Source organism: Ruditapes philippinarum, unplaced genomic scaffold, assembly GCF_026571515.1.
Source record: "Ruditapes philippinarum isolate M1 unplaced genomic scaffold, ASM2657151v2 ctg11200_1_1_1_1, whole genome shotgun sequence".
Taxonomy (NCBI): domain Eukaryota; kingdom Metazoa; phylum Mollusca; class Bivalvia; order Venerida; family Veneridae; genus Ruditapes; species Ruditapes philippinarum.
In genome coordinates this window covers 1-20,388 of record NW_026861879.1, presented here as the reverse complement: position 1 = coordinate 20,388, position 20,388 = coordinate 1, and the positions used below count along the sequence as shown (strand labels likewise).

Sequence of the window (20,388 nt, the reverse complement as noted above, 5' to 3'; positions counted from 1 at the left end):
GTATAGCAAACAGTGCCATCTTTTGGAACTGTTGTTTTCTTTTAGCAAGAGCAACCAGTAAAGTTTTTACTTACGTACTATATCAGATACACATATGAACTTTGTGATATCAGTTTAAGATTTAGATTTTTTCTGCTTTCAGTCATAGTTAACAATATTATTTGCCCCTTGTATTTTTTATACAGGTGAGCGATATAAGGGCCATCATGGCCCTCTTGTTTTAGATAATGTTCATATCTAAATTTACCATAATCTTAAATATTTTTACAATATAAAGGTTATACATATTGGTGTAATAAGTGGTCAATGCAAGTCATAAAACAATTAGTTGTAAAGCAGTTAATTAGATTATTGCAGTTGTTCAAAGCTATTTTTCCAAATTAATTCGATACAGGGTCTAAAGTATATTCATGATAAAAGGTCACACTTTCGTGTTCAAAGTTGAAATTTTAATTAAGATAAAGTTTAAATCTACTGATAAGGTAGGTTTCGAAACATTTATAACTGAATGGACGTAAAAATGAGCATCTTTATCTTTTGGATATTGTCAGTTATTTTGTCTATATCTAATGCTACAAAACCTATTGAACATGGTGAAGATAAACTCGATTATTTGCTGAGTCATCTAGAGTCAACAGAAGATGTAGTCCAACAACTTTTGGGTCGTGTGGAGCAATTGGCATCTGACAACGAGGCTCAACAACAAGTGATTTTGAACCAGTTAAATCGTATTGAGCACTTAGAGCAATGTGAGTTCAGTCAACATCAGCTAAATATAAACCTGCAAAGACAACTGGCTGTCCAACGGCAGCGTACGAGCTCGCTGGAAAGATTCAGTGAACGTATGAAAATAATTATTAGCTCATATGTAAACAAGCAGAGAGGAAGTAAGGATAGCGGAGTCAAAGTAAAGCAAATTCAGCCAAATAGTGGTATCAACATGGCAGAAGAAAATGAAAATAGAACACAAGGCCCTGTAGCAACCTCAAAAGGTAGGTTAAACACTACAATGTTAAGATATTGAAATATTACGGAAGATAATTGTGAAAAAATGTTATTGAAGTCGGGTTAATTGAAATATACACTCTTATCATTTTCTGAATACCGACCATATATGTAAATGTAAATAGCATACCTGTTTATAAATTGTTATATAGATATGTTAAAAGGCGTTTAAATTTAATTTCTGGATTCATTAGTTGTAAATTCATGACTGTGATATATTCGAATATGCAAATACATTAATTTAATTTTTTCTTTCAAATTCAAGACATTCACAGTACCCGTGCAAGAATTCGACGTGTTGAAAACGAACAAAACGTGGCCTTTTTTGCCACATTATCTAACCATTTGAACCACGCAGGAGTTGCCCAGACATTTGTTTTCGACAGAGTAGTAACCAACGTCGGCAATGGCTACAACAACTTAAATGGAAACTTTATCGCCCCTGTATCCGGAACATACGTTTTCTCTGTCACGTTGATTTCTCGTTACCACAACAATGGTCACGCTCAATTCGTTAAGAATGGAAGCCCTGTAAGTTACATGTACGTCAGTGGATCAGAAGCGGGATATGACACTTCAAGTCAGACAATAGTGCTAGAGCTTCAAAAAGGGGATGACATCTTCATCCAAAACAACGATGCTGATGTATCTTACTTTGGTGTCCATTACAACTCTTTCTCCGGTTTCCTACTTCAGCAAAATTTTTCAGACCAAGCTGTTATCGGACGGAAGTAAACTTTGTAAATGAAATGAATGTTCAATCATAAAGTTTATTTAATAAAATAACAAGCATTGCAGTTTTAACTATTCATTTCAAAATTTTGTAATGTACGAGATTATAGAGTATTCCGAACTAAATGCATTGTATTTCATAATTTTTTAAAGTCTTCCAAGAATGTATATACAAAGAAAGGCCATACACATGAATTAACACCTTGACAAGAATCACTACTGTTTTTCTAGAATTATCGCTTAAATGAGAAATAACTATTTATAAACAACCTTCGCCAAAAGATTTCTGTTTTCAACAAGCTTTATTAAGAAAAATTAAATTGAGAAATGTTGAACATTTTCTTTGCATCACTCTAGACAGTAACAGTTTTCATTATACATCTATTGAAATCAGTCTAAATGAAAATCTGAAAAACAGTTATATTCCCGTTCGTAGTTCTTTGATATTATTGACAATTTGTTGTTGAATTTCTAGCTGCGCAAATAATAGCATAATTTGGAGTACACATGTTTATTCTGTGTATTGTTTCAGACTCGAACAGGCACGTCAAAACATATTTGTGTCAAAGACTTTTTACAAATAGAATCTGCAAGAATTTCCCATCAATAATTGTTAATGTTGTTCAAAGAGATATTTACCAGGCCAAATTAAAGGTTATTTTGAATTAATGAAATAAGTGTGTTTATTAAAATAAATGATACGACACAGCAAAGATGAAATAAATGGCGCGATATAAGAAGGAATGAAAAAAGCTAGAACTAAAACGGTCGAATGGAATTACAATTAATAGTAATATAGCGAATGTTTTCATAACAAACGAATAAGAGAAACAGATTAATACATTGTGATCCGAATATTTCATTGATATTCTTGTAGCGAAATTAATTAGAATTAGAACAGCGTCTTATTTCGAAAACTATATCAAATTCAATGTCGCTGGTGTTACCTTATGACATATTTTTTTTACAAATTATAAGGCAAAGGTTAATTAATTCCAACGGAATGTATATAAAAATGAATACGAGTATTTTAGTCTTTCTTGTATTGATACTTGTTTCGTCAGTATCCAATGGCACAACATATAATCACTGGAAGTTATAAAGATAATTTCATCAATTTGCTTAGTCATATCTGGTCTACAGATGAAGTTGTACGGCTGCTTTTGAATCTTGTATGGGAGCTCTTGTCTCAAAATGAGTTTCAACAACGAATGATATTGAATCAATTGATTTGCATACAGCATTAAGAGAAAATATTACTAAATATGAACCTGCAGACAAACTTGCTGTCCAACGCCAGCGTACAAGCTTTCTGGAGAGATTTAACGATCGTATGAGAATGATTTTGAGAAAACAGGTAAACAACAAAAATGGAGACAACATGTTCAAATAAAACAAACCCGTCGGATATCGTTGTCAACATAACCGATGACATGGAAAATAAACCGTAAAACAGGTTCACTTGTCACTGCTGTTGTTTAGGTAAACGCTACATAAAAGATTATGAAATTTTCAGAATTAACTGTATACATTTTACTACATGTATAAAGGTGCTTTGAAATCATAAACGCCTCATAATATTGAATGTAATTTAAAACATCTACTATTATTACATATCAAAATTGATAATAGAAGGGGGAATCATTGATATGCAGTTGTTTGAATATTTCCTAATTATCTTTTTACTTTAGTAAATTTCAGACATGTTAGGTTTAGACGAGTTGAAAACGAACAAAACGTAGTTTTTTGCCAGATTATGCAAAAAGAGCAGGGAAACCGTAACATTCAATGGGATATCAGGTGATTCGATGCAAATTTAAGGTTTACAAATACGAAAATTAATTTAGGAACTATAAATACTGGATTGTTTCTTAAGAAAACTAACTGTTTCATAAGTGTCTAGAATAATTACTCATTTGGATATTTGCATTTTAAAAAAGTATATGTCTGTCCTGTGGTCCGCAGAAAATGTCAGTGAAAAGGGGGGGAAATCATCTTTGACGTCATTTTGCGAAATATTTGGCGGGACAACCCTATATATAAAGACCAGTTTAATGTGACAGGCATGCCATTCTTCTTGAAAAATCATATCATTAGCATGAATACTAAATTTTAAGGCTGGTTTAGTGGTCATGTCTTATAATATAAGTCTATGGGAAAATTAATACAGTAATCTGACCATATAAACCCTTATCAGTTAATATAATATTGTCTCTATTCTCACTTTTTAACTGATAGTCATTATTATAATGTGTATAGATATTACGGCTCTGTCCAATTTACATTTTAGTTATATTGATAGGAATAGTGTGTGTTTCATTTGTTTCTACATCAATTCACATCTGAATATGCTCAGATATAGCATCTGGGATACAAATAATTGTCAGTAAGCCAGATTGCATGAAGAAACTTTTAAAATAGTTTGCAGAAAGACAGCAGCAATTTAAAAAGCACTACATTCAACACCAAGTAGTTTTTAGTAACAGAACGAAAGGTAAAATAATCTTTATATGAGTGGATTAAATTTTCTTAATAAAATTTATTTCTCTTCTTTTTCTTTGGTTATAAAATAACGCATAAATTAATTAAAGTCTATAAAACCCGGCCTAGCAGTAGATCTTTGTTACTCGACACGGTTGTGAATGTATTGTAACAATTCATGCTCCACACAAAAACATTTATTTTGTAACTGTTCATAAAGTTTAAGATTGGTGATAAAAATTGATATAAATTATTATTGATTTCTTGGAGAAGATTTATCAGATCGGATATAATTACAATACAATACAATACTCTTTATTGGTAAGTCAGGTTACAAACATGGCGATTTATCTAAAATATTAACAATATGTGGGTTAGATCATATATTAGTTAGCTAGTTATCAATATAAGGTAAATGAGCTTACACACCTCCTCTATTGTTTGTGACAGGTCTATATTTTTCGGATAGACCTGTTTAAACAAAAGAAAGTCCGTTATGAAGTCTATCTTTTGCACGTGCACAGGTCTGTTCTAGTTAGACAGACCCGGTCATGAAAAACAAGTGAAAAAAATAGACCTGCCTATGCGCAGACAAAGAAAACATGAAACGCAATAAACGCAATTAACAAAATGAATTAAAATGTAAATGATTATCATAATGTTCCTGTCTTACAAATTCGGGATACATTTTTTAAACATGATGATGTTTATTGAATGCACTAAGCAATTATTCCAGCATCCCTATATCAGATCTTTGAATAACAAAAATAATGTATAGCATATCAAAGTTAGGACACATTTGACATTTATTAAATCGCGTATCTAACTGTTTTTTCGGTTAAAAAAATGGACGCTTCAAGTTCATTCATATGAAACTATAGCAGTAATCAAAGCATACTTATTACGATTTTAAATCACCTAATCCATAACAATTTTAACGTTCTAGAAATTCACAGTACATAAAATTGTACCAAAAATTCATATCGAAAAAATATACCAAAAATATGTCCATTTCACAACTTTTCACCATTTCATATACGCTTTGCATTAGGAACCGCAGCTACCCACAGTTAAAAGAAAAGTCTCTGGTAGCATTCCCACCCGCGGGATCAATCAGATTGTTTAATCCCCGTTAACCCCCGCCCTCTTTCTTTGAGTTAGGCTTTATCCTGTTTTTCTATTAAACCGGAGAAAAATCATAACTGATTTCCCCTGAAAACTAGATGTGTGAAGTTGGCGGCCCAGCGGCCCAGCCGCCCAGCGGCCCAACTTCACACATCTCTGAAAACTTTCAAAGCCAGGGCTTAGTTTCAAAGAATGCTACACAACAAGGTTAAAGAAAATTTGTATTGATAGAATCCAAACCTTGCTTATAGTGACATGCATGTACAAGTACTTAATGTGGATTAGTCTACAATGGGCACATCTTCTATTATTATTTCAAATATCGATAGAAACGATAGAAATGTATTATTCGGATATCATTAAAAATTTCTTGAAAAAGAAATGTCATTAAAGTAATTAGTGGTTTAGTATTAAAAATGTTATGATGAACAATCATATTTTATTCTAGAAGACTGTATAATCTGCTATATAAAATATAGTTTCGGTTCATGTATCTCACACTTGCCAACAATATACATATGTTAGTCTTTCGTGGTCTGCTGGATATTCGGACATTACCCTTCGGACAGTTGCCACCTCGGAAGGGTCCCCCTCTTTGCAGTGGCTGTCATTTGCCCCCCCTCATATCTTTGGAAGTGTCGGACATTTCCCTCCCCCTACCTGTTTTAAAAACGTAAAAATATTTAATTGTTGAATTGTTTGCTACCAAAGTTCATCGCCTTAAAGCTGCACGCCTCCAGATGAGCCCAAATATTTCAAGAAAATTAATATTGAGAAAAAAGTAATACAATTTTAAGAAAGGTAAAAACATTCAAGGTCCAAGTTATATTTTTCATGTAAAGTGCGGTTTACGAATGATTTTGCAGTATTTTATTACCATTTTTCTACTGAGTAGCTAACGCAGTAAGGGCTACTTTTGCATATGTTGACGACTTTTTGGTTATTTTCTTGGATTGTAAGTGCCGATTGCAATATGTAAATTACTTAATTTGTTCACCTTACAATATTTTACTTTGAAATACATTTCCAAATTTTCATAAAAATTTACATGAATCTTGAGGCGTGCTGTTTTAAATACACAAAAAATCTCTCGCAAATTTGTGAAAAATTAAATCAAACTAGCATAAAAAAAAATGAACTATCATATTTCCATTGACATACAAAAAAAATCTATACACGAGATGACCTCTGACAAGTGACAAGTCGCAACAGCAAAATAAAAGAGGCAAACGTTCGAGGGAGGCAACTGTCCGGGGGCAAATGTCCTAGATTCCGCGATGTCTGATGCGAAATGATATCAACATAATTATGCATTCTTTAACATACCTTCCATTACAGTCCTATTCACTTTTTCATTGGCATATTGCACATTTAGCTTTTTTTATTATTATTTTAAAGGGAAAAGCAAAAATGTAATGTATTTAAGCAGAACATTGATAAAAGCTTACCTGTATATGCGCTGTGTTAATAATAATATTTGTGCATTACATCAAATGATTGCTCAAGCCAATATAGTTTTACGGTGTGTAAGTTGGATATCGGCCTCGTACATCGATCTTTCTGTTTAGGAAAGACCTGGTCACGAATTTCATGAAATACCTCGAGCGCTACGCGCTCTCGGTGTCACATGAAAAAAAAAAACAATAGTGACAAATTAAAAGACAACAAATACAGCAAATGAAGGTCATCAAAAATGCACTCAAACCTATAGTTAATGTAAACAGATACCGTGGGAATTTTTATTTACTATAGTATTACTATTTAAAGTAGGCACGCTTTCCATGATTTTTCGTGACATTTCATTGTTCTTGACAGATTTTTTTTTAAACAAGGTTAAGTGCATCGGGAAGAAAACAGAACAAAAAAGGATAATGCATAAAAAAGGATTATTAAACAAACTGGTATGTTTATTAATGCAATTTGAATTTCGAGCTAAGGATGTTATACTATTCATTATCAAATATATTGCGCACGTGTGTAGTAGAAGTAGAGGAAAATATTTTACTTGAACTATTATGCGGAGAGTTTTCTCCAATTTACAGCCGACCTTTCTCGAAACGAAAGGGAAAGATTAACTTATTGGACCACTTGTATTATGTTTATTTGGACTATCTTTTAAATGTTGTCATTATTTCTCTTGAGAAAAGGGTGATATTTATAAGTTCCTTGGTAGACTAAGGAGACATAAGTTGTGAAAATTTAAGCATATTGGTCCTATTGAAATAGTACGGTTTTAATATAATTCCTAGAGGCTAGGAAAAAGGACATTTGAGAATATAATGTAACTCATCTCCCAAATCGTTTAGTTGACAGTGTTGGCATTTTCGTTCAGCATGTGGTACAAAAGCTGCCTCCACCTGCCTGTTTCTATAGGGAGCCTGTGGTTACCTGTTCTTAAGTGAAAAGGTCAATCTTAGATAATAAGGTAATGTAATGAAGTAACGTTCGAAATTATTATCGGATTTGAATGATTGGTATGTCAGACCTTTTGAAGAACCTGTAAGTGAACTATTCCAGATTTGCAAGAATTGGTCAATTAATGTACGTTTTATTGTCATACTGAATTTTTTAAAATTGATATTCATTTGGTTTTCCCATATGTATGTGTTACCTGTATTATTTAAATTTTGTTTTATACACTCTAACCATTTAAAACTTGTGTAAGAATTGAGCATTATATCATAACATACTTTATTTCTGTTACCCATAACTAATTTACACCAATAATTTACCATCCTCGATTTAATGACTATGTCCATTGGATAGCGCCCAAGCTCTCCGTATAGCATATATAATGGTGTACTTTTTTGCTTTTAGTAATAGTTCTTAGGAAGTTATTTTGTACCGTTTCAATTAAATCTAGATTTTCGAATCCCCAAACTTCGCAGTTAAAAGTAAGTATAGGAACAATAGTTTGGTAAACTAATTTCAACTGTAAATCAATTGGGATATCAAGATTAAATATTCTTGAATAAAGTAAATGCATTGCTTTATTTGCTTGATTTACTTAATATGTTCTAGCTTTAAGAAAACTTCCAGAAGATGAGAAAAGTATTCCTAAGTATTTATATTCCTTTATTATTTCAATTGGTTCGTTGTGAAGAAGGAAGCGGGAATTACCGGGTTTATTCGATCCAAATATTATTATTTTAGTTTTACTTTTATTTATTGTAATTTCGTTTAGCTATTTCAAATGATTGGTGTAGTGGTAATTCTGAATAGATACTTAAACTATACTATCAAATTTATATCTGAAATTAAGAAAGGATACTAAAATAGCACCACAGTTAAATCGTTTTAATGGCGTTAGAAATAAGAACAAAAATATTGGCGATTTTGCAATAAATGAAATAAAGTAATCCATTCGATATTATTATGCACTTGATAATTTTAGAAATATTATACGCCATAAATATTTGAATACTATACTGACATTTAGTACCAGTGAGAACAATTCTGTTAGACTGGAGCATTTATTCGATTGCTATATAAAAATTGCTGTTTGCCAAATTATGCATTTCATAGTGATGTGTTTCAAGTTCTAAATGCGATAATGTCAAAGTTATTTCAAACAATTCAAGGCATCATTTACAATTTTATTGAATTTGCAATGAAATGTTATCAGTTACGTATAACAGTAACTAATATTAAACTCAATGACATTTTATAGAAACAAATGTTGGTCTCAATGCACTTAAGGCATCGTTATAATGAAACTGTGATCAAATAAAATGTTCTTACAGATTAAACAAAATACAACAGAAGGCGTCTTAATTAAATTAAGATATCCACAAGACATTTTATATGGTCGTTAATTGCGATATCATACACATGACTGAAAAATAGACTATTTATTAACAAGACGTGATGTAGATGTTTAATCCATTAAATAGACTGAAGTGGAAGTGTATTGATGTAAATTAAATATTAAGCTTGAATTTTATTAAAAGAACAATGGTACACGTCTTATAAAATGAAGGTAAATATCATTTGATTTGTAAGTGCCAATACGATAAAAGAGCAGGAAATATATTAAAGACAGTATAACATATGTGTTTTGTTCACTTTTCGTACCACTTTACAATTTTCGTTCATACGTCTTGCTATTAAGAGAATACATTTATTTCGAAGGCTTGGTGCGAAAGAGTTGTAACTCATATTAGATAAAAAAAAGGAGTTACAACCCTTTCGCACCAAGCTGTCAATTTGATCATTTTTTTATCATGTCTTATATATTCCAAATTTATCTTACAAGAATCACGGCGTATAGACGTATAGTTGGCGATAATGCGCAGATATCCAGAAAGCTTAGACTGTTAGTTAAAGTTTATGCATTTCTTGAAAAGTTTGTTAATTTCATTTTTTCCAGATAAGACTTTAAACACACGCAAACTCTTTATCATAACAATTTTGTAAACAACTAGTGTAGCCCGGGATTAGTCATGCCACTGGAAGAGCGGCGGTCTGATTATGAATATATCTGCCTCACAACCCAGGGATCTATAGTTCCTCGGCTGACACCAGTATTAGTAACCTCCATAAAGAGGACTCAAGAGCGGTTCTATATAGTCTATCAGCTTTTTAATAATCGAGTTTAAATAAGAAAATAAATTAATTTTAATAAGATAAACACGTTATGCTATATGATATATCTCAAAGATATAAACGTTCAGTCGCGGATCCATACCAGTAATGGATCAATATATCACTACTGTCAGGACTCATTTCAACGACACTGTTGGTTCCCAAATGATATGTCAGTATATCGAATTTGTCAGTATATTGAATTTCATCATTCATCATGTAATGATATGCTTATACACTTATGTATTAAGATTTATAATAAACATACATCTATAATGCAAAATATTTTTGTGTTTATGTGTTCACTTTATTATACACATTACATATCATACACATAATACACAAACTTTATTAAAATAATAACAACTAAAATAGTTAAAAATTGATATAAAAATGATAAAACTTTATAAAATAAAAAGCACATACAATGATAGGACCTTTAAAAAGTTAAACCTTTAAAAATTGATTGCACAGCGTTTGTTGTCTTTGTCAATTAACGAAAAATGTCTTTGATACTTTCTGAACCTTGTTTGATTTTGTATTGTTTAAAACAGACATCAATGCCGAAGCAGATTCTAAATATTTCGGATCAAAGAGGGTACCCTGTTGTTCTAAATAGTTTATCACATCGTTCAAGCTATTTCTTGCCTGAACTTTTGTAACTTACCGGCATGTGTAACAAAATTCAGCTGACAACAACACGTTGGTATTGCAATAAGGTGTAACAATCAACTGACCAAGCTCACAATACCTGTTTTAACACCTTGCGGCTTTTGTTCACGGCTAATTGATACGCGCGCTTGACTGACAAAGTGACAGTTTAAAACGGGCACTGATTGTATGGAAAATAACGTGTTTGGTTTCCAATATTATTGTGTCGGAGTCGGAATACGAATATTCCGTTAAATAGGATTATAATAACGTTGAAAAAATTTGGTTGTCGTTAATTGAATTTGCCAATTATGGATTCCGATATATTGAGTCCTGACTGTATAGCCATGATTGCAATTTTGTGTCGAAGGTTCAGTTATCATAAATTCAACATTTCTACATTAGTTGTCTATTTATGATTGTTACACATTCGAATATATCTATATCCAAATGCATTGTTCACATTCCAGACATTCATAGTACTCGTGCAAGGATTCGACGAGTTGAAAACGAACAAAACGTAGCTTTCTTTGCCACATTATCTAACCAGCTGCAGCACGCTGGAGTTGGCCAGACTTTTGTTTTTGACAGAGTTGTGACCAACATTGCCAATGGCTACAACAACTTCAATGGTAACTTTATCGCCCCTGTTTCCGGAACATACGTATTCTCGGCCACGTTGCTTTCTCATTACCACAATAGTGCTCATGCTCAATTCGTGAAAAATGGAAGCCCTGTGAGTTACATGTACGTCAGTGGAGCGGAAGCGGGATATGACACTTCAAGTCAGACAATAGTGCTAGAGCTTCTAAAAGGGGACGACATCTGCATTTCAAACAACGATGCTGATAAATCCTACAATGGTGACCATTACAGCACTTTCTCCGGTTTCCTGCTTCAGCCAAATGTTTCAGACCAAGTTGTTCTCGGACGGAAGTAGACTGTGGAAATAAAATGATTGTTTCATTTAATAAACGGAAAAGCATTGCAGTTTTAACTATGTATTTCGTAATTATGTAACGTATGAGTTTATTAAGTATTCCGAACTTAATTTATTGTATCTTGTAAGTGTTGTAAGAGAGGCAATATACATGAATTAACACCTTGACCAGAATTACTACTGTTTAAATATTAAAAGATAAATTTAAAGATAGATTAAAATTTTCGCTTAAATGAGAAATAAGCATTTATAAACAAATTTCGCCAACAACTGCAAGAATCTCCTTTCAAAAATTTGTTAATGTTATTCAAAGAGATATTTACCATGCCAAATGAAAAGTAATTTTAAATTCGTGAAATAAATGTATGATTATAAAAAGAAACGAAATAAATGATGCGACACAGCAAAGATTGAATAAATTGCGCGACAAGAAAAGGGATAAATCTGAGGTCTCCCTTTATACCGGCAGAGTCCAGGACCACCCCGGTAAATTACTGGGATGATCTGGGACGATCCGGGGTGAAATTATTGTTGCGGTCACACTTACCCCAGCAGCACTACGGTTATTCCCAACTTACACCCAGCATGCGCCCCGGACCACACAGGCAGAGCCCAGGTGAAGCTACGGTTCATGCCGGTACTTCCCGGTCGTTCCCGGATGACGCCGGCAGGGCCCCGGCTGACACAGGCAGAGCCCCGGTCGATCCAGGCAGAGCCCCGACAGAGCACAGGACGACCACGGCAAAGTCCCGGTAGAACCCCGGCGGATTAAAAACGCGCGAAAATGATGACGTTCATACATAATTTTAAATAAATATATTTGTGACAATTTTTTTCTATTTAATAAGTAATAATGTACCCAGGTCGTCCCCGGATCACCCCGGACGCCTACCGGGGCTCTGCCGGGATATAGGTGAGACCGCAGCTTAAGTCCCATTTACACTGTCCAGGTTATGTCACGGTATCACTACGGTGTCCTAAGCCGGTGAACCGGGGTGTTCATTGGTGGTTTTCTGAAAAATCAATTTGCGTTTACACAACCACGACAGAGCCCAGGTGTATTTCCGGTTCAGTACCCGATATAGCACCGTATATATACGGTAAGTGCCGATGCTAATCCGGTGTTTTCCCGGTTGATCCCTGTGGAGATCCGACTACACACGGTTTCATCACGGTCCTACCCGACCATCGCCGATTTCGCCACGGTAACGCTACTGGTAATGCTGGTAATGTCCCGGTAATGCGACGATGCTTCCCCACTCAACTTTTTGAGAATAAAACTGCTTGACCACGTTGACATCAGTCATTTGGTAAAAAGACAGTAGAGATGCCAATAAAAGGAAAGGGAAAGAAAGTTTGAAAAACTGTGCATACAACGCCTACGGAGTTTGTACCTGTTATTGGCATGAGGTCGTGACGCCAGCGTCTATCACTGTTGTATAACCGGGATTTGCCGGCAATATCCGGGACATTACCGGGTCAAACCGGAGCGTTGTCGATCAACAAAATGGACAGTATGATCCATTGTTTGGTAAATTCACTTTTAGGTAAATTAAGTGTATTTAGAACAGTTTCTTATCTCGAAAACCCTTTAAATTCCAATGTCGCTGGTGTTATCTTATGACCTATTTAACACAAATAATGATAAGGCAAAGTCTATTCATTCCGACGGAATGTATATAAATATGAGTATTTTAGTCTTTCTTGTATTGATATTTTGTTTCGTAAATTCCTCATAATATTGAATTTAAAACATCATCTACTTTCATATCAATATGGAAAATACAAGGCGCAATCATTGATCTGCAGTTGCTTGAGTATTACCGAATGATCTTTTTCCTTTTATTGTAAATTTCAGACATACAAAACACCCACGCTAGGTTTAGACGAGTTGGAAACAACAAACGTAGCTTTCTTTGCCACATTATCTAACCACATGGAACACGCTGGAGTTGGCCAGGTATTTGTTTCCGACAGAGTAGTAACCAACGTTGGCAACAACAACTTAAATGGAAACTTTGCTGACCTATATCCGGAACCTACGTTTTCTCTGCGACGCTGTTTTCTTTTCGCCACAGAAATGCTCATTCTCAATTCGTGAAGAATCGAAGTCCTGTAAGCTTTATGTACGTAAGCGGAACAGAAGCTGGATATTACACTTCAAGCCAATCAATAGTGTTTGAGCTTACGAAAGGAGATGACATCTTCATCCAAAACAACAATGCCGTTGCCGCCTACCATGGTTTTCATTACAACTATTTCTCTGGATTCTTACTCCATCAAAATGTGTCAGATCAAATTGCAGTTGGACGATACACTGTAAAGATGATTGAAACTGCAATCAAAACTACAAGTTTGTATTAATGATTTAAAGATATACTATGCTCAGATTTGGGTAAAATATTTTCATCTTAGACATTTGTACTGAAATCCATGAAATTCTTACTGAATATGTTTAATTTGAATAAAATAATGAATAAACTATGTATGGGAAGCTGCATTCCCTATTACGGGCCAAGTAAAGTTGGTCTCTTCTTTAAAAAAAACTGCCAGTTTTTTAAATGACACTATATATTCATATTGTGACCATCTGTAGTGTGTAGAGTTCAAAACATAACATTTCTCTTTAAATGAAGTCGAAACATGTTTATTCTTATATACATACAAAGAGACCGTGTAGCAATTATTAATATTTTTAAAAATCAAATTTGAGCATAGTATATCTTTAAATGTACGAATTAAAACTAGTTATGAATGTAAGGTGTTTTTTTTTTTGGTTTTACATCGCACCAACACAATATTGGTCATGTAACTGACGACTTTCTAGCTTTACTGATGGAAGAAAACCTCGGGGACCCATCCGTGCATTATTTCGGGCACGAACTGTCACCTGAGTAGATCCACCGGCATTCCATTAGCTAGGTAGATCGCTACCTCACATGAACGATACAAGGTCCCTGGCGGGATTCGAACCTACAGCGGTGAGTGGCAAGTGATTTGAAGTATACGAATTTTAATCATTCGGTGGCGGATGTCCCATATAATAAATTTTACTTTCAAATAGAATAGTCTGGAAACGCCCAATATAAAACGTCCGATATAAACCCTTATCAGTTAAATATAATGGTATATTGCTCTCACTTTTTATCTGATAGCCATTATCATAATGTGTAGATATTACAGCCCTATCCAATTTACATATGCGTTATATTGATAGGAATATGGGTTGGTCGTGTGATTCATTTGTTTCTACATCAATTTACATCTGAATATGCTCAGAAATTGCATCTGGGATACAAATAAGTGTCAATAACCCAGATTGCATGAAGAAAAAATTAAAATATTTTGCAGAAAAACAGCATCTATTTAAAAAAGCCCCACATTCAACATCAAGTATTCCTTATTAACAGAACGAAAGATAAGAAAATCTTAACATGAGTCGATTTAAATATTCTCTATAAATTTCTCTTCTTTTTCTTTGGTCATGCATAAACTATTATAAGCTTATGAAATCCGACCTATTTTCAAATGTGTGCAGTACATTTTGTAACTGGACACGGTAGTGGGTGTGTTGTAATTATTCATGCTCAACATACAAAATCAATAGCTTTGTAACGTTTTAAAACGTATAAGATTGGTGATAATAGTAGTCAAAATTAATATTGATTTCTTGGAGATTAAGTAGAACTAATATCATTTCGTTGAAAACTGTTTCAAATTATTGCGGTAGTGGTAATTCAGAATGGACACGTAAACATCACAAATTGAAACAAATAAAGTAAAGCAATCCATTAGATATTATTATGCACTTGATAATTGTAGAAATAATATGTATCATTAATAATTGAATAATGACATTTTGTGTTGAAATGATAAATATGATAATGTCATAGTTATTTCAAACAATTACAGGCATCATCTTCAATTTTATTGTATTTGCAAATTATTCTTATCCGTAACATGTAACAATAACTTATATTGGTCTTAATGTAGTTTTATCAACAAAAAATAGATGAATTGATATTGTCTAATGGGCATCGTTAAAATGAAGCTGTGATCAAATACAAACTTCTTGCAGAATAATGGAGATACAGCTGAAGGCTTCTTAATTAAACAAAGATATCCACAAGATATTTTGTATAATTACCCCTCACTTTTTTCGTAATGCTAATTTCCCATAGGCCTCTGGGAGTTATTTTTACTGTTAATGCAAGTGTACCACGTGACTAAGAATTTTGTACTGTTACATAGGTAACATTATTTTTAACAGTATAAAATCTGGTCACGTGGTCTATTTTCTAAATAAAATGGCCGCCATTTTTTCTCGATTCATTCTTATTTTCGACGTTAAACCCCGATAGGGCATCAATTTCTTCTCTGGAGTAACTATGACTCTCATAGAATTTAGTTGTTCGCACCCTGGTGTGCTTTTCGCGTATAAAATATCTTTTTGTTGAATAGTCAAAAATTGAACATCCGTTTTCAACGGAAGTTGCAATGTAAATAATTTTGTGTCAAACTGGAACATGTAGACGATTTAAGCATGCAACAAAGGATTATTTAACAATTTTAATCAGTGAAACGTTACAGATATGGTGGACAGACATAGGATATCATCGTTATTTTGTCAAAAACCATGCTAAGAATTTTCTGGAAACAGAAGGATCACATTTCACAGATCATAACCGTGTAAATGGATTAGTGTTTTGTTTTCTAAATAAAACCTAGCTTATTGTATGTTTATGATGTGTAGATATCATCACTTGCTTAAAGAATAAAAGAGAAAGAAAACTTCTCAAGTAGACCTAAAGTACACTTAAAACTTAACAGATAAGGACAGTTTAGTTATTGTTACTCTTGGTTTATTTTTGTTACAGTTAGATTTAGTTGACAATTTCAGATCATCACAGTATTTTTGTTCGGGGTAATAAAATAAGTAACACATGGGTTTGTGAGTAACAGTAAAATATCATCCCTCGTAAAAATACTGTTACCCTCGGCTACGCCTCGGGTAACAGTATTTTCCTCGGGATGATATTTTTACTGTTACCTACAAATCCATGTGTTATTTATATATTGTTACTTGTGGCATATTACGCATTACTGAAAACAAACTGTTTATTCACAAGACGTGATATTGAGAAACATTCAAATGTATAATCCATTAAATAGACTTAAGTAGAAGTGTATTGATGTTAATGAAGAATTATGCTTAAACAGTATCAAAGAACAATGATTCTTAGTTTTCATTTAATCTGTCTTAAAAGTTTAAGAATGAAGCTACATGTCATTTGATTTGTTAGTGCCATTACGATAAAAGAGCTGGAAATATATGATATATTGTATTAAATAAACAAGAGGGTCATGATGGCCCTATATCGCTCACCTTAGGAATAGATCTTATAAAGTATTTTCCTTTTTTAAAAAAAAACAACAGGTTTATAAAATTCTTTAATGTCATTTAAAGGTTAGTGTCAAATGTAATGTATTTTTGGCCGACAGCAACAGGAATGCAAACAAGTGTATAGAAATACCTCTTTTTTCTTTTCTTTAATGTACAGGTTGCTAAAAAATACACTCCCTGTGGCGTGTTTACATCATGAAAATTTTAACAATGACATCATAATTAACAAGACGAAGTACAAATTTGGATAATACTTCAATAAAAATGGGTCAAAGACAAAAATGGCCGGGTTGAATTTGTATACCAAATAACATGACTCATGAGGCTGTGATGTTACAAAAATTTCCTACCAATGACCATTCATATCGAACATTTAACCAAGTCGGTAAACAGGAAGAAGATAAGCGATAAACCTGAACTTTGCAGTCACAATACCAAATTTCAAGAGGCTGTGATACGTAGTTGCTAAGAAAACTGTTACGGAAATTTCCTTCCATTTACAATTAATGCTGAAAATTTCACTAGGTCAGAAAACAGAAAGTGGATGAGCCACATACCTGAAATCATATCAATATTGTATACCAAACATCAAGAGGCTGTAATAAGTAGTTGCTGAGAAAATTGTTACAAACAATTCGTACCATTGACCATTATTATGAATTAAACTAATGAGAAAATTGTTACGAAATATTCGTACCATATTGACCATTATTATGAATTTAACTAAGTCAGTAAACATGAAGTGGATGAGCGACAGACCTTAAATCGAATCTCATGGTATTGGACAATGTGTTAATGCTGCATACTAAATATCACGAGGCTCTGATAAGTAGTTGCTGAGAAAACTGTTACGAAAAATAGCCCAACCAATTCGCCTGCCTGACCAGAATCAAGCCTAAATACAGGATGGTAAACAGAATTTTTTTTTTCATTTATGATTTTTTTTTTCGAAAACCAGTATTATAGTTGTCATAGATATCCCATTAGTGTTTAAATATCAAAATAGTTTTTGATAGTGTTTACTCAGGGGTATCATGTTGTCCCAAGCATCTGTGGTTTATCATAATTTAGAACACCCTTTCTTAAAAAAAAGAACAACAACAACAATTAGCAGGGATCTCAGGAAGGTAAAAATTTCACGTGGCAGACTGTTTGACCAAAATTTTCATGAGTCATTTCAGTTTTTTCCTCTCTTTTAATCTCTTCATGAACCATTTTCATGTTTCAATAATGAATTCAAAAATTACTGTTTGAGAAGATTTTCAAGTATAAATTGATAATATTGTGAGGTTAAGTTATTTTAAAATTACGTATTTTTCTTGCTTAGTTAACAAAGTGATAAAGATAATTAAGTATTACTACCACCATGGATAATTACCATAATTATTTTTCCATTTTCACTAACATTTATTGAGGTCAATAACACATGTGTACATGTATAATTTTATAAATCATAACACGGGACGTCGGGAGGTGATATTTACATAAATACAAAATGTCATGCCTTAATACTTAACAAATAGTTAACAAAATTCCTGTTTCAACGAAGCACACCGATAATTGTATTCATCTTCACTTCTTTGTTGTGAAATACGAGTTTATGTTACAAAATTTCTCAATTTTCTTAATTGGCGGATGTTTCGTCATGTACTTCCGGTTTAGTATAATTTATAATCTCAACTCGAGGTCAGATTGATACAGATGTTTTCTTAGGCAAAATTGTTGGTTTGATTTGATTTGATATGCATTATTTGATGATTCGAATCGTATGTTTGTTCTCAGAATGAAATATTATGACATAATCCGTTCATCAGTAGGTGCGGTGTAGCTAGCTGCTATATGATTTTTCCCGCATACCGGAAGGACAAAAAATGTAATATCCGTACTGTAAATTAAACTTTTATCTTAATCAACTAATTTTTGTGGAAAAAAACAACATTTTTTGTTCACTTTCGTTTCTTTGTGCAATTTCATACACAATAAAATGTGCCAGTCATTGTCAAGAACCGAAATATTTTACAATTGTATTTCGGAAATGACACAGTCTTCCTTTCTGATGATATTACGAAATTAATGGAAAAATCCATTATTGAATGGGGAAATCAACTTCACTGTAGCTCTCAAATTTGTGCTATTCTGATCGACTCTGTTTTGAATTAACATTCACATTCAACAAACTTTTCATCCTTCTTATGCTTTAAAAGAAAAATCTTCATAACAATGTCTGTTGAGACAAATAATACAAGATACACTGTCTCAATTTATCCCTACAAAGAAAGTCTATATAACCTTGCAATAAAAACACCCTTTAACTCCCAAAATAGAGACCAATTTTCAGCTTTAGACCATAATTTGAATATACTTTGTAGGAACTAACAAGCTAATGCCTTGTGAGAAATATCTAAGCTCTAGCCCTTTCCATTTTGAAGTATAAGAACGTTTAAGTTTTTTCTTTTAGTTGCCATAGCAACCAGAGTTTAGCATGGAATGGCATTCTTTGAACAATCTTGATAGAGCTTCCTACAATGAGTATTCCTGCCAAGTTTCATTAATATTGGCCAAGTGGTATTGTAGAAGATGTCGTCTGAATAAAATGTGGACGGACACCGGACGACGGACGCCATTTGGTTGGCCATCCTAAAAGCTCACCTGCACTTTGTGCAAGGTGAGCTAAAAATCGAAAAATCACGGGGTAACGTCAACGGCAAGAAAACTTGTTGAAAAGTTTGTTTAATTTATGTTTTAACATATTACTTTAATATCACTCAAACTCTTTATCATCACATTCTTGTGATGATACTCGTGTAGCCCGGCTTTTAATCATGTTACTAGAAAGGTGGTATTATGGTTATGAAAATTTCTGCCTCACAACATCATTCTTTCTGTTAACCATGGCAGTGATGGACCGATGTATCACTGTACCGCTGATTGCAATATCATGTCTTATCTTATTCTACACAGCGTTTAAATAATAGAATATATAAAACTCAATTTAAATAAGAAGTTCAACATTATTTATTACGTCTACCATTATTCTTTGTAAATTTAGATGTCTCAATTCTGATAGATCGCGATTTTGGTATTGAAAGAGAGATCAGAACCTGTTTACTTTGTAACCAGTAAGAAATTGGCGATGAATTCCACTATATTTTTAAAAGGTAGTTATTTTACTCATGAAAGACTCAAGTATATCATTAAATACCATTCAAGGTTTTCTAGTATTTTAAATTTTCAGGTTTTAATTTGTAGTGATAACAGAAAGTCTTTATTTAATCTAGCAAATTTTTTTTAGATTGTTTAGTAATTATGCTGAAATTTCACATAGGCATCTTCCTTATTTACTTATTTACTTCTAAGCCATGCTTGTATTATTATTTGTTGTATTGTTTGTTTGTTCACTCTCGTGCCCTCAAGGCCATGAGTTTTTTGTTTATAAATAAAAATAAATAAAATTTCTTCAACTGAC

The 20,388-nt window shown here is 33.0% G+C and overlaps 1 protein-coding gene across 2 annotated transcripts; it reads left to right on the top strand.

Annotated features, from left to right (window-relative positions):
- The first annotated feature begins 472 nt into the window (after positions 1-472).
- LOC132717229 (EMILIN-1-A-like) lies at positions 473-11,886 on the top strand. 2 transcript variants are annotated; one of them, XM_060700661.1, is made up of 2 exons: positions 473-992; positions 11,049-11,886. In XM_060700661.1, the coding sequence occupies exons 1-2, from the start codon at positions 509-511 to the stop codon at positions 11,516-11,518; spliced, it is 954 nt and encodes a 317-aa protein (XP_060556644.1). In that variant the 5' UTR covers positions 473-508; the 3' UTR covers positions 11,519-11,886. The 2 variants fall into 2 exon arrangements, with proteins under 2 accessions (XP_060556644.1, XP_060556643.1); XM_060700660.1 differs by lacking the exon at positions 11,049-11,886 and adding an exon at positions 1,271-1,802 and having other exon boundaries at positions 477-992.
- The last annotated feature ends 8,502 nt before the right edge of the window (positions 11,887-20,388 follow it).

Bases quoted from the DNA above. Each gene is read 5' to 3' on its own strand.
- LOC132717229 (XM_060700661.1), top strand. From the start codon at position 509: ATGGACGTAAAAATGAGCATCTTTATCTTTTGGATATTGTCAGTTATT. The intron at 993-11,048 runs GTAGGTTAAACA...TTCACATTCCAG, and splicing joins CCCTGTAGCAACCTCAAAAG to ACATTCATAGTACTCGTGCA.